Source organism: Hyaena hyaena, unplaced genomic scaffold, assembly GCF_003009895.1.
Source record: "Hyaena hyaena isolate Hyena2069 unplaced genomic scaffold, ASM300989v1 scaffold_103, whole genome shotgun sequence".
Classification (NCBI taxonomy): domain Eukaryota; kingdom Metazoa; phylum Chordata; class Mammalia; order Carnivora; family Hyaenidae; genus Hyaena; species Hyaena hyaena.
The window spans coordinates 334,987-353,771 of NW_024080735.1; the positions used below are offsets into that span (position 1 = coordinate 334,987).

Below are 18,785 nucleotides of genomic sequence, written 5' to 3' on the forward strand. Positions count from 1 at the left end.
TTTTGTTTTTTCTTTGCTATGAGTTAGTGGACCAGCAAAATTAAAAAGTAGAATATGAGTTTCTTTAGCTGATATTTGACTTTCCGGTTCAAGTTTTTCAGATTTATTAAATTTTAATGAAAGTATAAACTCAAATGTATAGGAAACCAAATAATCTTAGGATCAATCCTGGCCCCCAATCTCAAGGTCTACAAACAAAAGACATTCTGAGAACCATGGAAATATATTAATGAAGTAAAATAAAATAATCTTGCTAAAAAATGTTTTTAATGTTTCCTTAGTTCACACGGAGGAATTTCCCATCAGCTTGTCCACTTGGTTACGGTGACAGAGTTCAGTGAGGATAAGACAGAAAAGGGACTAGACTCGGCTCCCCTCAACCCTGACCACAAATCCAGCATTCTTTGGATGACTCCACAAGGGAAACAAGCAAACAAAAAAACACCTAAAACTCTATGTCCTTGGGAGGATGTTTACTATGGAGATTAGGAAAGACCAGATTAAACCAAGTTTGCACCAAGATGGACCCCAGTACCGAGCTTTCACTGACTTTTCTCCTCATTGTAGGAAAAATCACACCTAGGGTAGAGGTTGGAACATGTTAATTAGACATGCAGTTAACGTGAAGAAACATGCCTTTCCTTTAAATGCACAGGTGCTGAGGCGCCTGGGTGGCTCAGTCGGTTAGGCGTCCAACTTCAGCTCAGGTTATAATCTCATGGTATGTAGGTTTGAGTCCCACATTGGGATCTGTGCTGACAGCTCAGAGCCTGGAGCCTGCTTCAGATTCTGTGTCTCCCTCTCTCTCTGCTCCTCCCCCACTAACACTCTGTCTCTCTCTCTCTCTCAAAAATAAATAAACATCAAAAAAATTTTTAAATAAATACACACATGCTGATAAATCCCCATTTCTACTTGCTTATGTATCACCCTTTTCCCACCTAAGTTTCTTTTTAAAAACTTTACCTTTCCTCGGAGAGTCAGCCTGAGGATTCTGGCCTTTGTGCTGCCTCCCCGTGCTCAAGCATACACCTCCAGTAAAGCCTTGCATGAAACTCCTATTTGGCCTCTTGTCAATTTCTGTTGCTTCGAAAGCACAAGGGCCTGGTTTGGTATCAAGGAAGTGACTGAAAAAGAAATATACATCACCATGCCCGGAGGAGAAAGATTCAGGGAAGTGGACACACAGGGTTTTCCTTACTTTGTTTTTACTTTGTTTTGTTTTTTTGTGATGGTGTTTGAGAATCTCTTATTCAGAGCAATGTTGACCTCCTCACCTGACTCATTTGGAAAGAAGTTAACATGTCATTGAGAAAGAAGATTGATTTGGGAGAAATATTTTAAAAACTGTTAAGTTTGGGATAGGAGCATGTTATTTCTCACCTCTCCCTCTTTGGATGGAAAAAAAAAAGGGGGAACCTGGACAAAGTATTGAAATATGAGCTCACATGAAATGAGTCTTAAATCTGTTTTGTCAGGAAAAAAGAAAGAAAGAAAGAAAGAAAGAAAGAAAGAAAGAAAGAAAGAAAGGGAAAGAGAAAGAGAAAGAGAAAGAGAAAGAGAAAGAAAGAAACCTGTTTTGTCACTAACACACACAGCAAAGAATCTGATCTCACTGCAACTATTGCTCAGGGTTGTTGATACATACCTACTCTGTCTCCTAATATAGCAAAAACTACATTGAAGAGAGACAGATTTGGTAGGAAATGGTCAAAATCAGATACAATTCTGTTTCCAATGTGCAGTATTTTTATGACACAGGTGCTGTCTACACATGAAAAGAAAGGAAGGAGGGAAAGAAGGGAGGAAAAATGAAAGAGGAGGGTTGGAAGAGAAGGGAAAGTAAATGAAAGAAAAGAAAACTCAAAGTTAAAAGTTTTAAAGTCAAGTAGCATGTGACTTAATGCCAGCCCCCTACTTATGGGATTATGTCACCCATTGGGACATAGTATATTTCAACCCTAGAAACACAAATTCATTTCCCACCCAACTTCAAAGTTATTATTGCTAATTGGTTGTTGCTAGGAACTGATTTGGAATGAACTGGCAGTTCTGGTTCTGTTCTTAATGACCTGGAGGGTATGTCACATTTATGTTATGGCAATACCTTTCTTACAGAGGTGAGGAAGAGAGAGCACTCCTTGATGACCAAATAGCTTTCAACTCATGTCAGCAGAGGTATGTGGTAGTAGTTGTCCTATGCTTTCCAGCTCTAAAAGTTTTCTGCTACTAAGACTTCAGAGGAAACATCTGGTTGCTAATATAGCTATTGCCTGCATTTAGCCTGTTTGGACTACTTCTTTAGCTCTAATTTGAGCCTGGAACACATAATATGCACTAAACAAATGTGTACAGAATGAGAGATGGGATTCACTTAATATCTCCAACTCACATGGAACTTTTTTCATTACGAGAGATTATGAATTGAAGTAATAAGTTGAAAAGAGATGGTGTGTCATCTTATAAGAACAAAATTAATAAGCAAGAGAGTTTGAAATAATAGGATCCAGAAAAACAAAACAAAACAAAACCAATTAAAACTTGACTTAGGATGTAGGTGTGTGGGAAATATGGCTGAGATACCAGTTACTTGTTCTCTGAATGCCTGTTCATAGACTTTGAACTCCTTCTTTAGGGTAAGGTCTGTATTTCATTCACTTTATAGCCTCAATTCTTTTTTTTAAATGTTTTTATTTATTTCTGAGAGAGGGAGAGAGAGAGTGAGAGAGAGAGAGAGAGAGTGCCAGAGAGAGCATGAGTAGGGGAGTGTCAGAGAAAGAGGGAGATACAGAATCTGAAGCAGGCTCTAGGCTCTGAACTAGCCGTCAGCACAGAGCTGGACGTGGGGCTTGAACCCACTAACCGTGAAATCATGACCTGAGCCAAAGTCAGACACTTAACCGACTGAGCCACCCAGGCGCCGCTATAGCCTCAATTCTTTTTTTTTTTTTTTTTTTTTTACAAATAGTTTATTGTCAAATTAGTTTCTACATAACATAGCCTCAATTCTTAAATGCCCTTCGCGGAATAGGCATTAAATGCCCGATTAATGATTCCATCGTCATCTTGATTTTTACAGAGATACATTATAGCTCTACTGTAGAATGTATTACTTTGAATTTCATTTATTCAAACTGTGTGTATCCCTACAGGATTTATATACAATTCTTCAAGTCAGGAACTATGTCTATTCATAGTTTTGCATACTTAAGTCTAAAGCAATGCCTGCTCACAAATTTTGGTTAAATTAATAAATACAGCTAACCTGGCTGAATATAGTCATATCCTCTTCCTCACCATGCCATGTGCATTTCTCCAAAAGCATAACAATAGCTATGCTCTTTTGCAGGAAACTTCCAATTGAACATGTATGTATATACTCACACATACAAATTCACAAAAACAGGGGTTTTGTATGTGAATACATGTATGACTAAATGTGTACATCTTCCACTAATACTGTGCCCAGTATTCATTTGACTGCATGTCTTTAAGAATCACCAGGTTGACATACCTCATAACTATTTTCTCAAAGTATGGTCCAGGCTGTAAGAGAACCTAGGAAGGAGAAAAGCACAGAGTATCATTATTTATTGTCCTAATGGGTCACCTACCTCCTTGTCCTGACCCTTGGAGCAACCCAATGATGTCATAGTTGTTGTCTGATGTCATACTAGTTGAAAACGGAGGTTACCACTATTAAAAAGAGGATGTATTTTAAAGAGTCCTTTTTAACTGAAATCTCCTTTCCTTTAAGATGTGCATTGTGAGCTCAAATTAACTCGAAAAGTGAGAAGATGGCTGCTTTAATAGCCAGTGGATGTGGACTCTTTGGACCACAATGGCCATTTGATGATATCCCAAAGGCAGTCACAAGGTAAGAAAGGATTTTCTGTGGACTCCTGAACCAGGTCAGGAAATTTAAAATCATCATATTTGGAGAATAAAAATGTAATATTTTCACCTCTGTCCTATGTTGTTGTACGGTAAAAATACAGAACAATTAGTATTGCCAAAAGTAATAAATTCCAACATGACTTTCCTATAATAAAACAGCTTTGGGGAGCCTGGGTAGCTCAGCTGGTTAAGCCTCTGACTTCATCTCAGATCACGATCTCCCAGTTTGTGAGTTCGAGCCCTGAGACCCCTGTGCTCAGCTCTGTGCTAACTGCTCAAGATTCTGTCTCCCTCTCTCTCTGCCCCTCTCCCACTTGTGTTCTGTCTTGCTGTCTCTCAAAAATAAATGAGAATGTTTTGAAAAAAAGTTTTGTGGCTCCCCATGCCTGCAGAAAATATCCAAATATCATATTCTCTTATACCAGACTTTCCATGATCTTGTCCCTGCTGGCTTTTTCATAGTTATTTTTACTGCTTTCACTCAAACTTTATTCTCTGAACATCTCAAACTACTTGCAGTTAGTAAAACACACCTTGATGTTTCAAGCTTTTGTGTCTTTATATGTACTATTGCCTTCTTTTAGAATATCCCTGTTATGCTCTCTGCTAAGAAAATTTTTGTTTATTCTTTGGGAGCCCCACCCTAAACTCTATCCACCATGATGAGTGGGTTATTCCCTCCTTTATGTCAACATTCTACTTGTTTCATGCTGCCATTATGACAAGCATGAGTATGTTCAACAGTTATTTGTTTACATACCTGGTGACTATGAGCTCCTTGAAGGCTGAAATTATATCTGATACAGCAGCAGTTCCCATTTATTAGTGGTGACTATGTGACAAGCACTATGATTAGAAATGCAATTTGAAATCCATGATTTTATACCTTTTTAAGCACTCTTATTGGAAGAGATAGAAGCATAAACAAATTATGCCCATAATACACGGTAAATGCAGTAGGAGAACAAAGAAGGCACTTTACTAAGTCTGGAGTTTAGAAAAAGCTTCCCAGAGGAAGTTTTGCTTGTCAGGGCAAATTGTGATAGTAACAAGAAGGCCTTCCAAAGCAAGGCAGCCTGATTGTTAATAGTTTCAAAGCCCTCCAGGAACCATCCTTGGAATGTTGATTTATTACGGGGTTATTTGCATTTAAATGGTTCTGTCATAGAAAGCTTTATGTATCTTTGTATTCCTTCTCCTCTAGGTTAAATTATAAGACCCAAGAAGTAGCAATCACTTTGCTTGATACTTTTAAACTCCTCACTGCAGCTAGTACAGTATTAAAAATGCAGTTGACAAATTTAAGGATAGAGCTGAAATAGTGATTTTCACATAATTGTACAGTCTACAAGATTAACTCATTTTCTACTCACCTCAATTTTTTTTTTAGAGGGAGCATGAATGGGGGCAAGGAGCAGAGGGAGAGAGAGAAAGAGAGAGGGAATCTTAAACTGGATCCTATGGCCCTGGTATTATGATCTGAGCCTAAATCAAGAGTCAGATGCTCAACCCACTGGGCCACCCAGGCACTCCTACTCACCCCAATCTTTTACATTTTTGGCATTTATCCCAATTTTTCTAAATGAAGAAAACACAGCTTAAGTGATTTGTTCAGAGTCACATGATTAATGTATGGTTTTCAAACGCTTCGTTTACCTAATAACAATCACTAACATTGTCATATCACCCTGTTACAAATTTATGTATGCCATTTCATTTAACATTATAATAACTCTAAGATATGTAAATTATTATCATTCTCACTTTATAGATGAGAGAATTGAAGCTGATAGTGATTAGCTTGCCCAAGGTCAAAGAGTAAATAAATGGTGGAACAGATAATTCTAACCCAGTTCTGACTCGGAATTCAGGCTCTTAGCCATCACCACAAGCTCCACGTGCTGAATGGGATTGGTTTCTTCATTCAAAGAATTTATAATCCACTGGGTTGGAATAAGAGGGAAACATTAAATTAGTATCTATAAAAGTATCTAAAAACAGAGAAGTGATGACATCTGAAATCTTCTCTTTATCTTTGGAATTATGCAATTTAATTGTTATAACCAAAAATGAATTTCTGATTTCTTTGTTATACCCTTTAAAACAACCAAATTGAGGAGTAATTGATATACAGTAAAAGAAAGGCATTTTAAGTATACAGTTTGATGGATTTTGACAAATGTACAAATAACCCAAACGCTCCCCATCCTGATCCAGTCTGTCTGTCCCCTATGCCTAGCACAAGCAACTACTACCTTCTGTCATAATAGCTTTTTTTTTTGTATTCAAGAATTTCTTATTTATGGAATTGATGTGATTTGAAGTGGGATTTGGGAGCCAAAAGCCCAGAAAGAATTCTTGAGATGTTTCCAGTGCAAAAAGGTGTTTTTTAATTATAGTAAGGGGACAGGGCCCAAGAGCAGAAAGAGCTGCACTGGGGTTGTGAGAAGTGACTAATTATTTATATATAAGATTCTCTTTCATATGGAGGCAAGGGTGACTTTAGGGTCCCAGGAAATTGAATCTATAGGTTTCTGGAGATTGCATTTTTCTTGTTAATCATTAAGACAGTTGCAAACTGATGGAGACTCTTGTCCTGCATGACTGTGATCTCTATCAGTTAGCCATTTATTTTTCCTTTTCCTTTGAGAAATGTCACACATATCTCACCTGGGGATGGGGTGGGTGCAGGGTGTTAGCTTGTGCTTTGTGCTCAGTTTGCCTTTTGCTCCTTTGTCGGAACCAAATCATATATTTTATCATAATGTTAAAAAAATTTTTTTAATGTTTATTCATCATTTTGAGAGACAGAGACAAAGCATGAGTTGGGGGAGGGGCACACACACACACACACAGAGAGAGAGAGAGAGAGAGAGAGAGAGAGAGAATGGGTCTGAAGAAGGTCCCAGGCTCTGAGCTGTCAGCACAGAGCCTGACATGGGGCTCAAATCCATGAACTATGAGATCATAACCTGAGCTGAAGTCGGATACTTAACCAACTGAGCCATCCAGGCGCCCCCATAATGTTTTTAGAGTTATTCATGTTGCTGTGTATATCAGCAGTTTGGTTTTTTTTAATGCTGAGTAATGTCCATTGTGTGAATATGCCACCATTTGTATCAATTGACATTTGGGTTGTTTTCAGTTTCGTATTATTATGCAAGCAGACGTGAACATTCACAGACACCCATTTTTGTAGACATATATTTTCATCTCTCTTGGGTAAGTATCTAGAAGTGGAATTACTGGATCATGTGGTAAATGTATGCTTAGCTGTTGAAGAGGCTGCTAAATTGTTTTCCAAAATGGTTGTGCCATTTTGCATTCTCACAAGCAATGTAGAACTCTAACTGCTCCATATTCTTGTCAACATTTGGTATTGTCTGATGTTTTAAATTAACCATTATAGTGGGTGTTCTGGTAGGCAAAATAACGCTCTCCTTCTCCCCCACAAACACACATCCTAATCCCTGGAACCTGTAAATATATTACCTTACATGCAAAAAGGGACTTGACAGATATGACTAATGTTATCCAGATGGGCCCACACAATCCTTAAAATTCTTTAGGAAAACTTTTCCTGGAAGGGGTCTTAGAAAGATGTAATGACAGAGGGAGGACTAGCAAAATGGTAGTATGAGAAGGACTTGGTCACTGTTGCTGGCTTTGAAAATGGAGAACAGAGGCATTGAGTAAAGGAGTGTGGGTGGCCTCTAAAAGCTGACAAAGACAAGGAAACTGATTCTCCTCTAGAGCCTCCATAAAGGAATAAAGCCCTGCTGACAACCAGGAAAATGTATAATTATAAATATATATGCACCCAATATGACAGCATCTAAATATAGAAAGCAAACACTGACAGAACTGCAAGGAGACATAGCAATACAATAATAGTAGGAAATATCAGTACCCCACTTTTTGGATAGAAAATGCAGACAAAATCAATAGGAAAACAGTAGAGTTGGACAACACTATAGACCAAATGGGCCTAACAGATATATAGAGAACACTCCATTTGACAATAGCAGAGAACAAACTCTTCTCAAGTGCACATGGATCATTCTCCAGGATAGATTACATGTTAGGTCAAAAAACAAGTCTTAATAATGTTAAGATGACTGAAATCATATCTAGTATCTTCACAGTGTAATGAAATTAAAAATCAGTAGCAGAAGGAAAGCTAGAAAATTCACAAATATGTGGAAATTAACACAGTCCTGAACAACCAATGGGTCAAATAAGAAATCAAAAGGGAAATCAAAAAATGTCTTGAAACAAATGAAAACGGGAACAGAATATACCAAAATGTATGTGATACAGCAAGCAGTACTAAGAATGAAATTTATAGTCATAAACACCTACTTTAAGGAAAAAGAAAGATCTCAAATAAACAACCTAACTTTATACCTCAAGTAAGTAGAAATAGAACAGAAGGAAAAACTAACAAAGAACAGAACAGAAATAAGGACTAGAAAAAACAATACAAAAAAAATCAACAAAACTGAGTTGATTTTTGAAAAAATAAGCAAAATAGATAAAACTTTAGCTAAGAAAAAAAAAAGATTCAAATAAATAGAATCATATTGTACCAGCATTATATGGTGACATGTCACACTTGTGGTGAGCATAACATAACTTACAGAAATGGTGAATCACTGTTGTACACCTGAAACTGATATAACATTGTGTGTTAACTATGCTCAGATTAAAAAAAAAATTAACAATATAGTGTTACCATTTTCTATTTCTTCTTGTCCATAGTAAGTGTCTTTCAAGATATTTGCCCATTTCAAGTTGTTGAATTTATCAGTGTAAGTTATGTATAGTATTTCCTTATCATCCTTTTTTATATACCTGTAAAATCTCAATTATGTCTTTTCATTTCATAAATCAGTACTTTCTCTACATCTCTGTCTCTTGCCATCTCTCTGATCAGTTTGCTCAATCTAGTAAAACATAAAAAATGAACAAAGCATTTTAACAGAGGCTTTAAAAATGGTACACAAATGGTAAATAAGAACATGGAAAGATGCTCATACCATTAATCACCATGGAAATACAATTTAAATCAAATAACTACACACCTACTGGGATGATTATAGTAAACAAACAAACAAAAAACCTTGACAATACTAAGTGCTGGTAAGAATGTGGGTCAGTTTGAACTCCTACATCATTGGTGGGAATGCAAAATGGACCAGCCACTTTGGAACACAGTTTGGCAGTTTCGTAGAGTTATTCATGTATTTGCAATAAACTGACACAGTCTTTTTTTAAAAAAAAATTTTAATGTTTTATTTATTTTTGAGACAGATAGAGACAGAGCATGAACAGGGTCGGGGCAGAGAGAGAGAGGGACATAGAATCTGAAGCAGGCTCCAGGCTCTGAGCTATCAGCACAGAGCCCGATGCGGGGCTCGAACCTACGAACTGTGAGATCATGACCTGAGCCAAAGTTGGACGCTCAACCGACTGAGCCACCCAGGCACCCCTAAACTGAGCAGTTTTATTCTTCGGTGTTTGTACAAAAGAAACAAAAACTTTAGGTCACATAAAAACCTGTATGTAAATGTTTATAGTGTTTTTATTCATAGTTACCAAAAGTTAGAAAAAACTCACATGTGGTAAATGAATAAAGTGCAGTACATTCAGGGGCACCTGGGTGGCTCAGTTGGTTAAGTGTCCGATTTCAGCTCAGGTCATGATCTCACAGTTCGTGGATTTGAGCCCCGGGTCAGGCTCTGTGCTGGCAGCTGAGAGCCTGAAGCCTGCTTCAGATTCTGTGTCTCCCTCTCTCCCTCTGTCCTCCCCTGCTTGTGCTCTGTCTTTTTTTGTCTATTAAAAATGAACACATTAAAAAAATTTAAAAAAAGTGCAATACATTCATATGTAAACTATTACCTAACAATCAAACAGGAATAATTTGTTGAAACACAACATGGATGACTTTTAAATGTATTATCTGAGTGAGAGTATTAAGGCTTAAAATGTATGATTTTATGTATATGACATTCTGGAAAAGGAAAAGTTGTAGGAACAGAAAACAGATCAGTATTTACCAGAGCCTGGGGTTGGAGGATTAGATGATTCCTAAGGAACACAAAGGAATTTGAAAGAATGATAGAATTGTGCTATATTTTGATTGTGTAGTTGTTACATGACTTATGCACTTAACAAAATTCATAGAGCTGCACACCAAAAAGAATGCATTTTATTGCATAAAAGTTATACTGAAAATTTTTAAAAAGTTATCGCACTGTATGTAATCGTCTGCAGTTTGCTCTTTTCATTCAGTAAAATGTTTCTAATACTCATCCATGTGGTTTGTGTAGTTTTAGTTTATAAACTTTCTCTACTGCTTAATATTGTATAGTACAAATAATTCAGATGTATTCATTCTCCTGCAAAATTACTTTGGAGCTCTTTTTCAGTTTTTCTTTTTCTATTATTCACAATACTGCCCTGATAAGTCTGGAATGAGTCTTATTGTGCACATACGCCAGAATTTTCTGAGCTATGTAACTAGGAGTAGAATTGCAGAGATTTAGGGCATATGCCTATTTAACTTTACAAAACAATGCAAAACATTTTATTCTCAAGTGGTACAATTTCCAGGGCTTCACATTTTCACCAGCACTTGGTGTATTCATTCAGACTTCTTAATTTTTGATCCTGGCCTTAATTGGCATCTTCCTAGCTTCCGTTGAGGTTGAGTGCTTTTCATGCTTTTTATCATTTCTTTCTTGCTATTCCTATTTCCTTATTTACCCATTGGGTCATCTGTCTTTTCCTTTTTTATTCATAAGGGATCTTCAAATAGTCTTAATTTAATCCTGTGTTAGTTTTTATGTGATGCAAATTAGGTATATCAGTTTTTGGTTTATCTTTTCGCTTTCTCTGTGGTGTCTTGTTAATAATCAGAAGTTATTCATTTTAATGCGGTGAATTTATAAATTTTAGTGCTTTCTGTATCTTTGTTTTAAAATATGTCTTTAACTCACATCCCCAAAAGCAAGGGAATCGAGAGCAAAAATAAACTGTTGGGACCTCATCAAGATTAAAAGCTTCTGCACAGCCAAGGAAACAACCCAGAAAATTAATAGGCAACCAACGGAATGGGAAAAGATAGTTGCAAATGACCTATCAGATAAAGGGTTAATATCCAGAATCTATAAGGAACTCACCAAACTACACGTCCGAAAAACAAACAACCCAGCGAAGAAATGGGCAGAAGACATGAACAGACACTTCTCCAAAGAGGACATCCAGATGGCCAACAGACACATGAAACGATGCTCAGCATCCCTCCTCATCAGGGAAATACAAATCAAAACCACACTGAGATACCACCTCACGCCAGTCAGAGTGGCTAAAATGAGCAAATCAGAGAACTCTAGATGCTGGCGAGGATGTGGAGAAACGGGCACCCTCCTGCACTGTTGGTGGGAATGTAAACTGGTACAGCCCCTCTGGAAAACAGTGTGGAGGTTCCTCAGGAAACTAACAATAGAACTCCCTTATGACCCAGCAATAGCACTGCTAGGAATTTACCCAAGGGATACAGAAATGCTGAGGCATAGGAGCACATGGACCCCAATGTTCATAGCAGCACTCTCCACAATAGCTAAAACATGGAAAGAGCCTAAGTGTCCATCAACAGATGAATGGATCAAGAAGATGTGGTTTATCTATACCATGGAATACTACATGGCAATGAGAAACAATGAAATCTGGCCATGTGTAGCAACATGGATGGACCTTGAGGGTGTTATGCTGAGCGAAATAAGTCAGGCAGAGAAGGACAGCTACCATATGTTTGCACGTATAGGAGGATTAGGAGGAACTTGACGGAGGACCAAGGGGGAGAAGAAGGGCGGAAATGGTGGGGGAAAGGGAGAGAGGCAAACCATGAGAGACTCTTGAATGCTGACAAAAACTGAGGACTGATGGATGTGGGGGGGAGGGGGGGATGGGCATGGAGGAGGGCACTTTGGGGATGAGCACTGAGTGTTATGTAGAAACTAATTTGACAATAAACTATTTGTAAAAAAAATAAAAAAATAAAAAATAAATTAAAAAAAAATAAATAAAATATGTCTTTAACTGAAGGTCAAAAAATAATTTATACTTGTTTCTGAATGTTTTTAAAGTTTTGATTTTTACATTTAAGTGTTTAATGAGTGTGGAATTAGTTTTTTAATGTTTATTTTTGAGAGAGAGTGCATGCAACTAGAGGAGAGGCAGAGAGAGAGGCAGAGAATCCAAAGCAGGCTCTGTGAAGACAGCAGAGAGCCCAATGTGGGGTCCAAACTCATGAGCTGTGAGATCATGACCTGAGCCGAAGTCAGATGCTTAAAGAATCGACTGAGCCACCCCAGCGCCCTTAATGTGAAATCAGTTTTTGCATGTGGCATGCGGTAGAGATCCAATTTAATGTGTTACATATATATAACAAACTGTTTAAAATTTATTTATTGACAGTATATTTTTCCATAATGATCTGAAAGTTCACGTGCGTCATAGTTCAAATTTACATATATACATAAGTCTCATTTTCTTTTTTGTTTCCCTGGGGTTATACTCCTATGCTTGCAATTATTATTTTCTTATCATATATCCTAATATCCAATTAGGTATACTCTCTGTTTTTCAGGATTTATTTAGTAATGGATGTGAGACCTGACAGCTTGGTTAGATTCAGGTTGATTTTTGGCAAGAACACTTAATAGATGATCTTTTGTGCTTTCTATTGTATATACCATGAGGTACTGCCTAATGGTGTTATCTGCTTGTTTATGATCTCTCCATTATAAAGTAACAGTTTTTTCCCCTTTGGAATTATCAGGTAAACTGTGGAGTGAAACTTTGCCACATTTCAAATCATATTGTAATAAATCAGTGAGGTGTAGGTAAATCTGTCATTTATTTGGGCTTACAAAATAGTACCTATGATTATTGTTCTCTATTACTAGCAAGAATTTTATGTAAAGAAGAGATTTCCCCTGCCAAGGGGAGGTAAATTATAGTTTCTTTTCCTGGATTAGGGAAGACTCTGAATCAAATGCTTAATTCTTCCCTTTAATTACCAATTTTCAGAGTAAGGATTTGAGGTAGTTGTTGCCTTACGTGAAAATGAGGTTTTGTTTTTCTGTATTTCTATCTATCATTGCATAACATCATAGACTCCGGGATTCTTATTAATGTGTTAAATCAACCACAGTAATTATTCCCTTTGATGTAAATTATCTCAAAATTGACCCATGTCTTTGGACACAATTCCAGTAGTCTGAGTATTTCTCTACTTTCAAGCATAAAATGCCCAGGCCCATCTTGTACTTTTCCTGTTACAGACTGATAGCTTCCCTAGTTCAGCCCACTTTCAGTTTATCTCCTTATTGCTCTGATTTTCAGCTCTATCTTCCTTTTGTCCTCTGGCCATTTTGTTAAGATTCTTGTTGTTTTTCCAAGCTCATCTATGCATTTTTTCCCAGCTCTAAATATTTATTTAGTGCCAGCTATGGGCCAGGTGCTGTTCTAAGGATGCAGAGGTTAGTACAGCAAAATAATCTTTGATCTCAAGAAGCCTACTTTGCAAGAATGCTTGTTACATTTATGCATTTTAATGGCTATTGTGATCTGGCAATTTTAGGTATTGTGAGGGTTTTAAGGTAATCTAGCCATAAATGATGATTTGCAAAATTTCATATCATTTTTCAGAATGAGTATTTAGGGAAAAAAAAACAGAAAATAGGAAGTCCTGTTAGGAAAGAATTGCAGTTCCGTGTATGAAGCGGGTAGATGAACAGTAGTGAGAACGGAGAAGAAAAGCTGGATTTCAGGTGTATCTTGAAGGAAGAAGGGATACAATTTTGCAATAGTTAAATAAGAGCACATGACCCAGAGGAAAATGTCAGTTAGCTCCGAATATTCTTTTCTGAAAAACTAAGAAAATGACTACAACACTGGCAGAAATAGTGTAGCTGGTGTGAATGTGTAGACAGATAAAAATAATATTTCTTGGCAGATATGGACTGTGTCTTTATATTTAATATTTATATTCTATGCACTGTACTGTATCAACTAACTGCATTTGAAAAAAGCAATATAACAACTGTGTAAACATGGCCCAAGGGCACTGAAAATATAGAATTAGAAGAGAGAAAGTGACAAGATCACAGGTGAGGAAAGGGAGTGGAGGTGTCTTCTTTGTAACCCTAGAGCCTGATTTGGTGTTTGGCACAAAGCTGACCCTTAATTGCTATTTACTGAATAAATGAACGTAAGTCATTTGCATAGATGTGATGGCTGAGCCTGTGGGCTTAGAACTGAAAGCAGAGGACATTTACTTGATAAGGTTCAAAAATAGCCCTGCTTCCCTATGGTCTGCATTGGCAACAGGTGCCTGCCTCAGAGGAAACGATTCTGAAAGTACCTTTGGATGAGATGAGTAGAAGTTCGCATTTCAGGAGCTCATGTGTTTGTGTGTGTGTGTGTGTTGGGCGGCGTGGTGGGGGGTGGTGCATTCTAGATTCAGAACACCAAAGTGGAAGTCACAGATTTGTACTGGATCAAAGGTGGTATATGAAGGTCAGCTTATCTCCATAAATTATAACTTCTCAGAACAATCAGTGCAGTTCCTTTTCCACAATGCCTCTTAACGCAAACCTCACTTCCCAGGTTATCAGCCGGTGGCTGAGCTGCGCTATTGCATTTACTAATTAAGAGGTTAATGGGTTCCCTTTCCCTTCTTTGAAGCTAAGACCTGACATTTCGAGTAGGCGGACTGAGATGACTCTTCCAATTTCCATCCTCAAGGGGGCGGTGATCAGAGAGTCTTTCCTCAACCACACACGCAGAAATCTGCCGCAGAAACCTTCCCGTTCTGCTCCTGGGTGCGTCAGATTAGTCCCAGGGGCCCGCGCCTCATACTGAGCCTGCGCATACGGGCGCGGCGGAGCGGGCGCATGCGCTTTGAGGGGGGGGCAGCTCTGGCGGAGGCAGCTCTGGGCGGGTCTGGGTCCCTCCAGTGTTTTGGGGCCTAGGAGCTGTGGGAGGAGCCGACGGCCTCACCGTGGTAACCGCAGCGCCGCCACCGCTGCCCCGCCTTGCAGGCCTCGCGACTGTCATCGCCTTTGGGTGTGGGGATCCTTTGGCCACCGTCCCCGGAAATAGCTCCGCCGTCTTTCTCAGATACCCCCATCCTCCCCACGCCGCCGCCGCCGCCGCCGCCATGCAAGGGGAGGACGCCAGATACCTCAAAAGGTGACCACTCCCCAAGGCTCAGTTCCACCTTCCTTGCGGGGCCCTGAAGATATTCTTAGAGGTCCTTGGGTTGGCTTCGATGTGTCACTGGGCAATGCTTGAAGCTTAGAGGAGAGGTGGAAGACGGCGGGGGGTGGGGGGGCGTCACAGAAAGGAAAGAGAAAAGGAGCACTGGGGAAAAGAGGGCCATTCGGGGATGCGAGGCTTCCCAGCCTCTTACCTGGCTGGGAGGGACCCTGACAGCATTGAAGATGGTTTCCTTGCTGCGTCCATCTCAGGAGAGGGGTGAAGGGCTGTGTAAACCGCGTCTTCCTTACCCCCACCTCCCGACTTGGACTCCCCATTTTTCCCTACTAGAAGTCCCTTGGGAGCCTGAGAATGAAGTCTTCTTGTGCTGCTTCTCTCTGTCTCCTGTTTGGAGTTCACTGCCGTCGGGTTTTGAAACGATAAAGAGAGAAGTGGCTTTTCGTTTATGGGAGGCTGGGCTGGAAGACTTACTTCCAGCCTGCTTCTGCTTTCCTCAATCATTTCATCCTTTTGACTGCCATGTATACAGTATAATTTTTGTAGGAGGTTGATAATTATCAAGAGGTTTGTGCAGGACCTTGTCCTGGAACAGGCCATAATTTCTTTAGTTTAACAAGATTTGTAGTACCAAATCTTGTACTCTTTAAAGAAAATTGTATCTTTTGGGATTATTTGACTCCTGTCAAAGATAAGATCATCCCTGATGAAAAAGGATGCCTGTCATTGGACCAAGAGTTAGCAGTGATCCAATAGAAAACAATCTTAAGTAGGACTCTCCAGTTTTAGTTAAGTCACTGTTAGGGATAGGGTATATAACACACAGGGAAAGTCACCTGTATTTTTTTTTTTTTGGACACGGTTTCCTTATTTATAGGACAAATACTACTTTATAAGAAATATGCAGACCAAATATTAAAATGCTTTTAAAAGGTAAAATATATATGCCATGTAATGTGGTGGCATTATTTCAAGTCATAATTTAAAGTCATAATATGCTTTTACTGAATATATTTATCCTGGCTTGGGATGGCCTTAATCGTCACAGGAAGATCTAAACTTTAATCGATTCTTAAAAGGTATTCAAACAATTGTCAAGTCATACAACCGACTGCACTGTCTTTGCAAGACTGAAGCATGCCTTTCTCATTGTATATGAATATATCTGAAACTGTCAAATAACTAGGCTTTATCGGTATATTTTTATAGGAATATGTAATCATAACTAGTATATAGTCAGTATTTATTTCCTCACTGAATTTTGGCTACATTGATATTAAAATACCTTGATTGAAAATTTTGTGACAGAAGAAAATAAATTGTCTTTCAACTTCAGATTCAAGATTCTTCTACATAAAGAGCCACTATTATACCATCAGTTTATTTTAGTGTAATACACTGCCAAAATACAGTTTTTATTAGATTCTTGTACCTATATGGACCCTAAGACATAATTCTCAACCTATTCTTTTAAAAGCCATGTTATCTAAAGTTAAAAAAAGAAAACCAAACAAGTCACTGTAATGTTTGAAGTAAAATAAGATTAGAACTTGGAAAGGTTGAAATACACACTTTTCACTTTTGCCTAATTTTGACAGTATAAGGAAATGAAAAGTTGACATTGCTTGCTTTCAGATTAGAAATATGCAGCTGATATTTCTACATGCAATCATACATGCCTGATGGTTTATGATGTCTGGCAGAAACCTCCATTTTAATTATTGGTTCTTTGATAATGATTACATATATGTATTTCTTTTGTAATATCTTTCCTTTTAGATTTTGTTTCGAACAGGACAGCATCGTTTTCAGTCTTATTGATTCAGTCTAATTTTAATTAGTCAATTTCAGTGGTTTCATTGTAGTTATCACTGGGGAATTTCTAGTCTATGTTTAAATGTGTGGTAGATTATAGAATCAAATACAGTTTAATTTTTTTTTTTTTGATTCAGTAGAACTTAATGAATACTTACAAAATACCTAGTATATGCCTAGCATTGTTCTGGTCACTGGAGAAATGATTAAACAGACATCCTTATGTTTCAATCAGATATACACAAAAAGAGACAATTATTTGTGATTTTATTTGCCTCCTCTTAAAACTCTCTGATGGCTTTCCATTGCTTTTATTTTTACTTTTTAAAAGTATTCAAACAATCTCCATACTCAACGTGGGGCTCAAAATCACGATCCTGAGATCAAGAGTCATGTGCTCTTCCCATTGAGCAAGCCAAGCATCCCTCCATTGCTTTTACAGTTAGAGCACCTACCTTTTCAGCTGTCTCTCTGCTTCCCTCCTGCCCCCAATAATTTTATACTTGAGCCTTACAGAAATAACTTCTTTTAGATATCTGGGTTTCAGTGTTTGGTTCCAAATGCCCTTCCCATTGTTTGGAGCTTGCCCCATTCTTCACCCAGCTCACCCCTCATTTTTCCTATTTTTGCTTAAATGTCACGTTTTTCAAAAAGTCTTTCCAGAGCTACCCTTTTTTCATCCCACTGTCCACAGTCCAGGTCAGATATATCTGCTAGGTTCTCATGATACCTAATACTTTGTCTTTACCTACTCTTATTACTATATTGTTATTGGTTTGTTTTTTTTTTCCTGCTGTCTATAAGCTTCAAAAGCCTAAGGAACTATCTATCTTCTCATTGTATCCTCAGCACACAATACAATTCCTGGAAATAAGTACTCACTAAATAGTTATTAAATGGAATAAAAATGAGCAAACAAAGAAAAATGGGCCAAATCATACGGTCTTAGGAGCCATAGTAAAGAATTGAGACTTGTAAAAGCAGTGGGGAACCATTGAAGGATTTTAAGAGTAAATGGCATCCATTCCTTCAATAGTTGTTTGAAATTCTACCACGTAAAAGTCACTCAGCCAAGTATTAAAAATGTAGCAAAATAAACGTGTAGCAAAGGAAACAATCCAATAAAGGGTTAGTATCTAAAATATATAAATAATTTAAAATGGATAGAAAACATGAACAGACATTTCTCCAAGGAAGATATGCAAAAGGCCGATAGACACATCAAAAGATGCTCATCACTCATTATCAGGAAAATGCAAATCAGAACTACAATATGCTATCATCTCACACCTGTTAGAATGACTGAAATGAAAATCATGGAAACAACAGGTGTTGGTAAGGATGTGTAAAAAAGGAAACGTGCACTTTTTTTGGGAATGCAAATTGGTTTAGCCACTGTGAAGACAGTATGGAAATCCCTCAAAAAGTTAAAAATAGAACTACCCTAAGATCCAGTAATTGCAGTGTTAGGTATTTATCCAAAAAATACAAAAACACTAATTCAAAGGGATAGATGCACTCTGTGTTTATTGCAACATTATTTATAATAGCCAAATTATGGAAGCAGCCCTAATGTCCACCGATAGATGAATGGATAAAGAAGAGGTGGTATATATATTTAGGTGTACTATATATATGTGTGTATATAGAATATTATATGTATGTGTGTATATATAAAATTATATAGGCGTATCTATAATAAAATATTCGGTCATAAAAAAGAATGAAGTCTTGCCATTTGCAACATCATTGATGGATCTAGAGAGTATAATACTAAGTGAAATAAG

At 37.8% G+C, this 18,785-nt stretch overlaps 2 protein-coding genes across 4 annotated transcripts in view; one reads left to right on the top strand and one right to left on the bottom strand.

The window, feature by feature from the left end:
* Nucleotides 1–2,011, bottom strand: part of METTL11B (methyltransferase like 11B) — a 71,587-nt gene extending 69,576 nt beyond the window's left edge. The window contains exons 1-2 of the mRNA XM_039235862.1: nucleotides 1,987–2,011; nucleotides 967–1,127 (exon numbers count right to left, since the gene is read on the bottom strand). The gene's annotated coding sequence lies outside the window, so the exon portion shown is untranslated. The remainder of the gene's footprint in view (nucleotides 1–966; nucleotides 1,128–1,986) is intronic.
* A 138-nt stretch (nucleotides 2,012–2,149) lies between these two features.
* Nucleotides 2,150–18,785, top strand: part of KIFAP3 (kinesin associated protein 3) — a 162,962-nt gene continuing 146,326 nt past the window's right edge. The window contains exons 1-2 of one of the 3 annotated variants that reach the window (XM_039235858.1): nucleotides 2,150–2,178; nucleotides 3,758–3,877. In XM_039235858.1, the coding sequence (XP_039091789.1) occupies nucleotides 3,798–3,877 (80 nt within the window). In that variant the 5' untranslated portion in view covers nucleotides 2,150–2,178; nucleotides 3,758–3,797. Of the gene's footprint in view, nucleotides 2,179–3,757; nucleotides 3,878–14,887; nucleotides 15,160–18,785 lie in introns of those variants that run through there. The other 2 variants (XM_039235857.1, XM_039235860.1) reach the window with 2 other exon arrangements.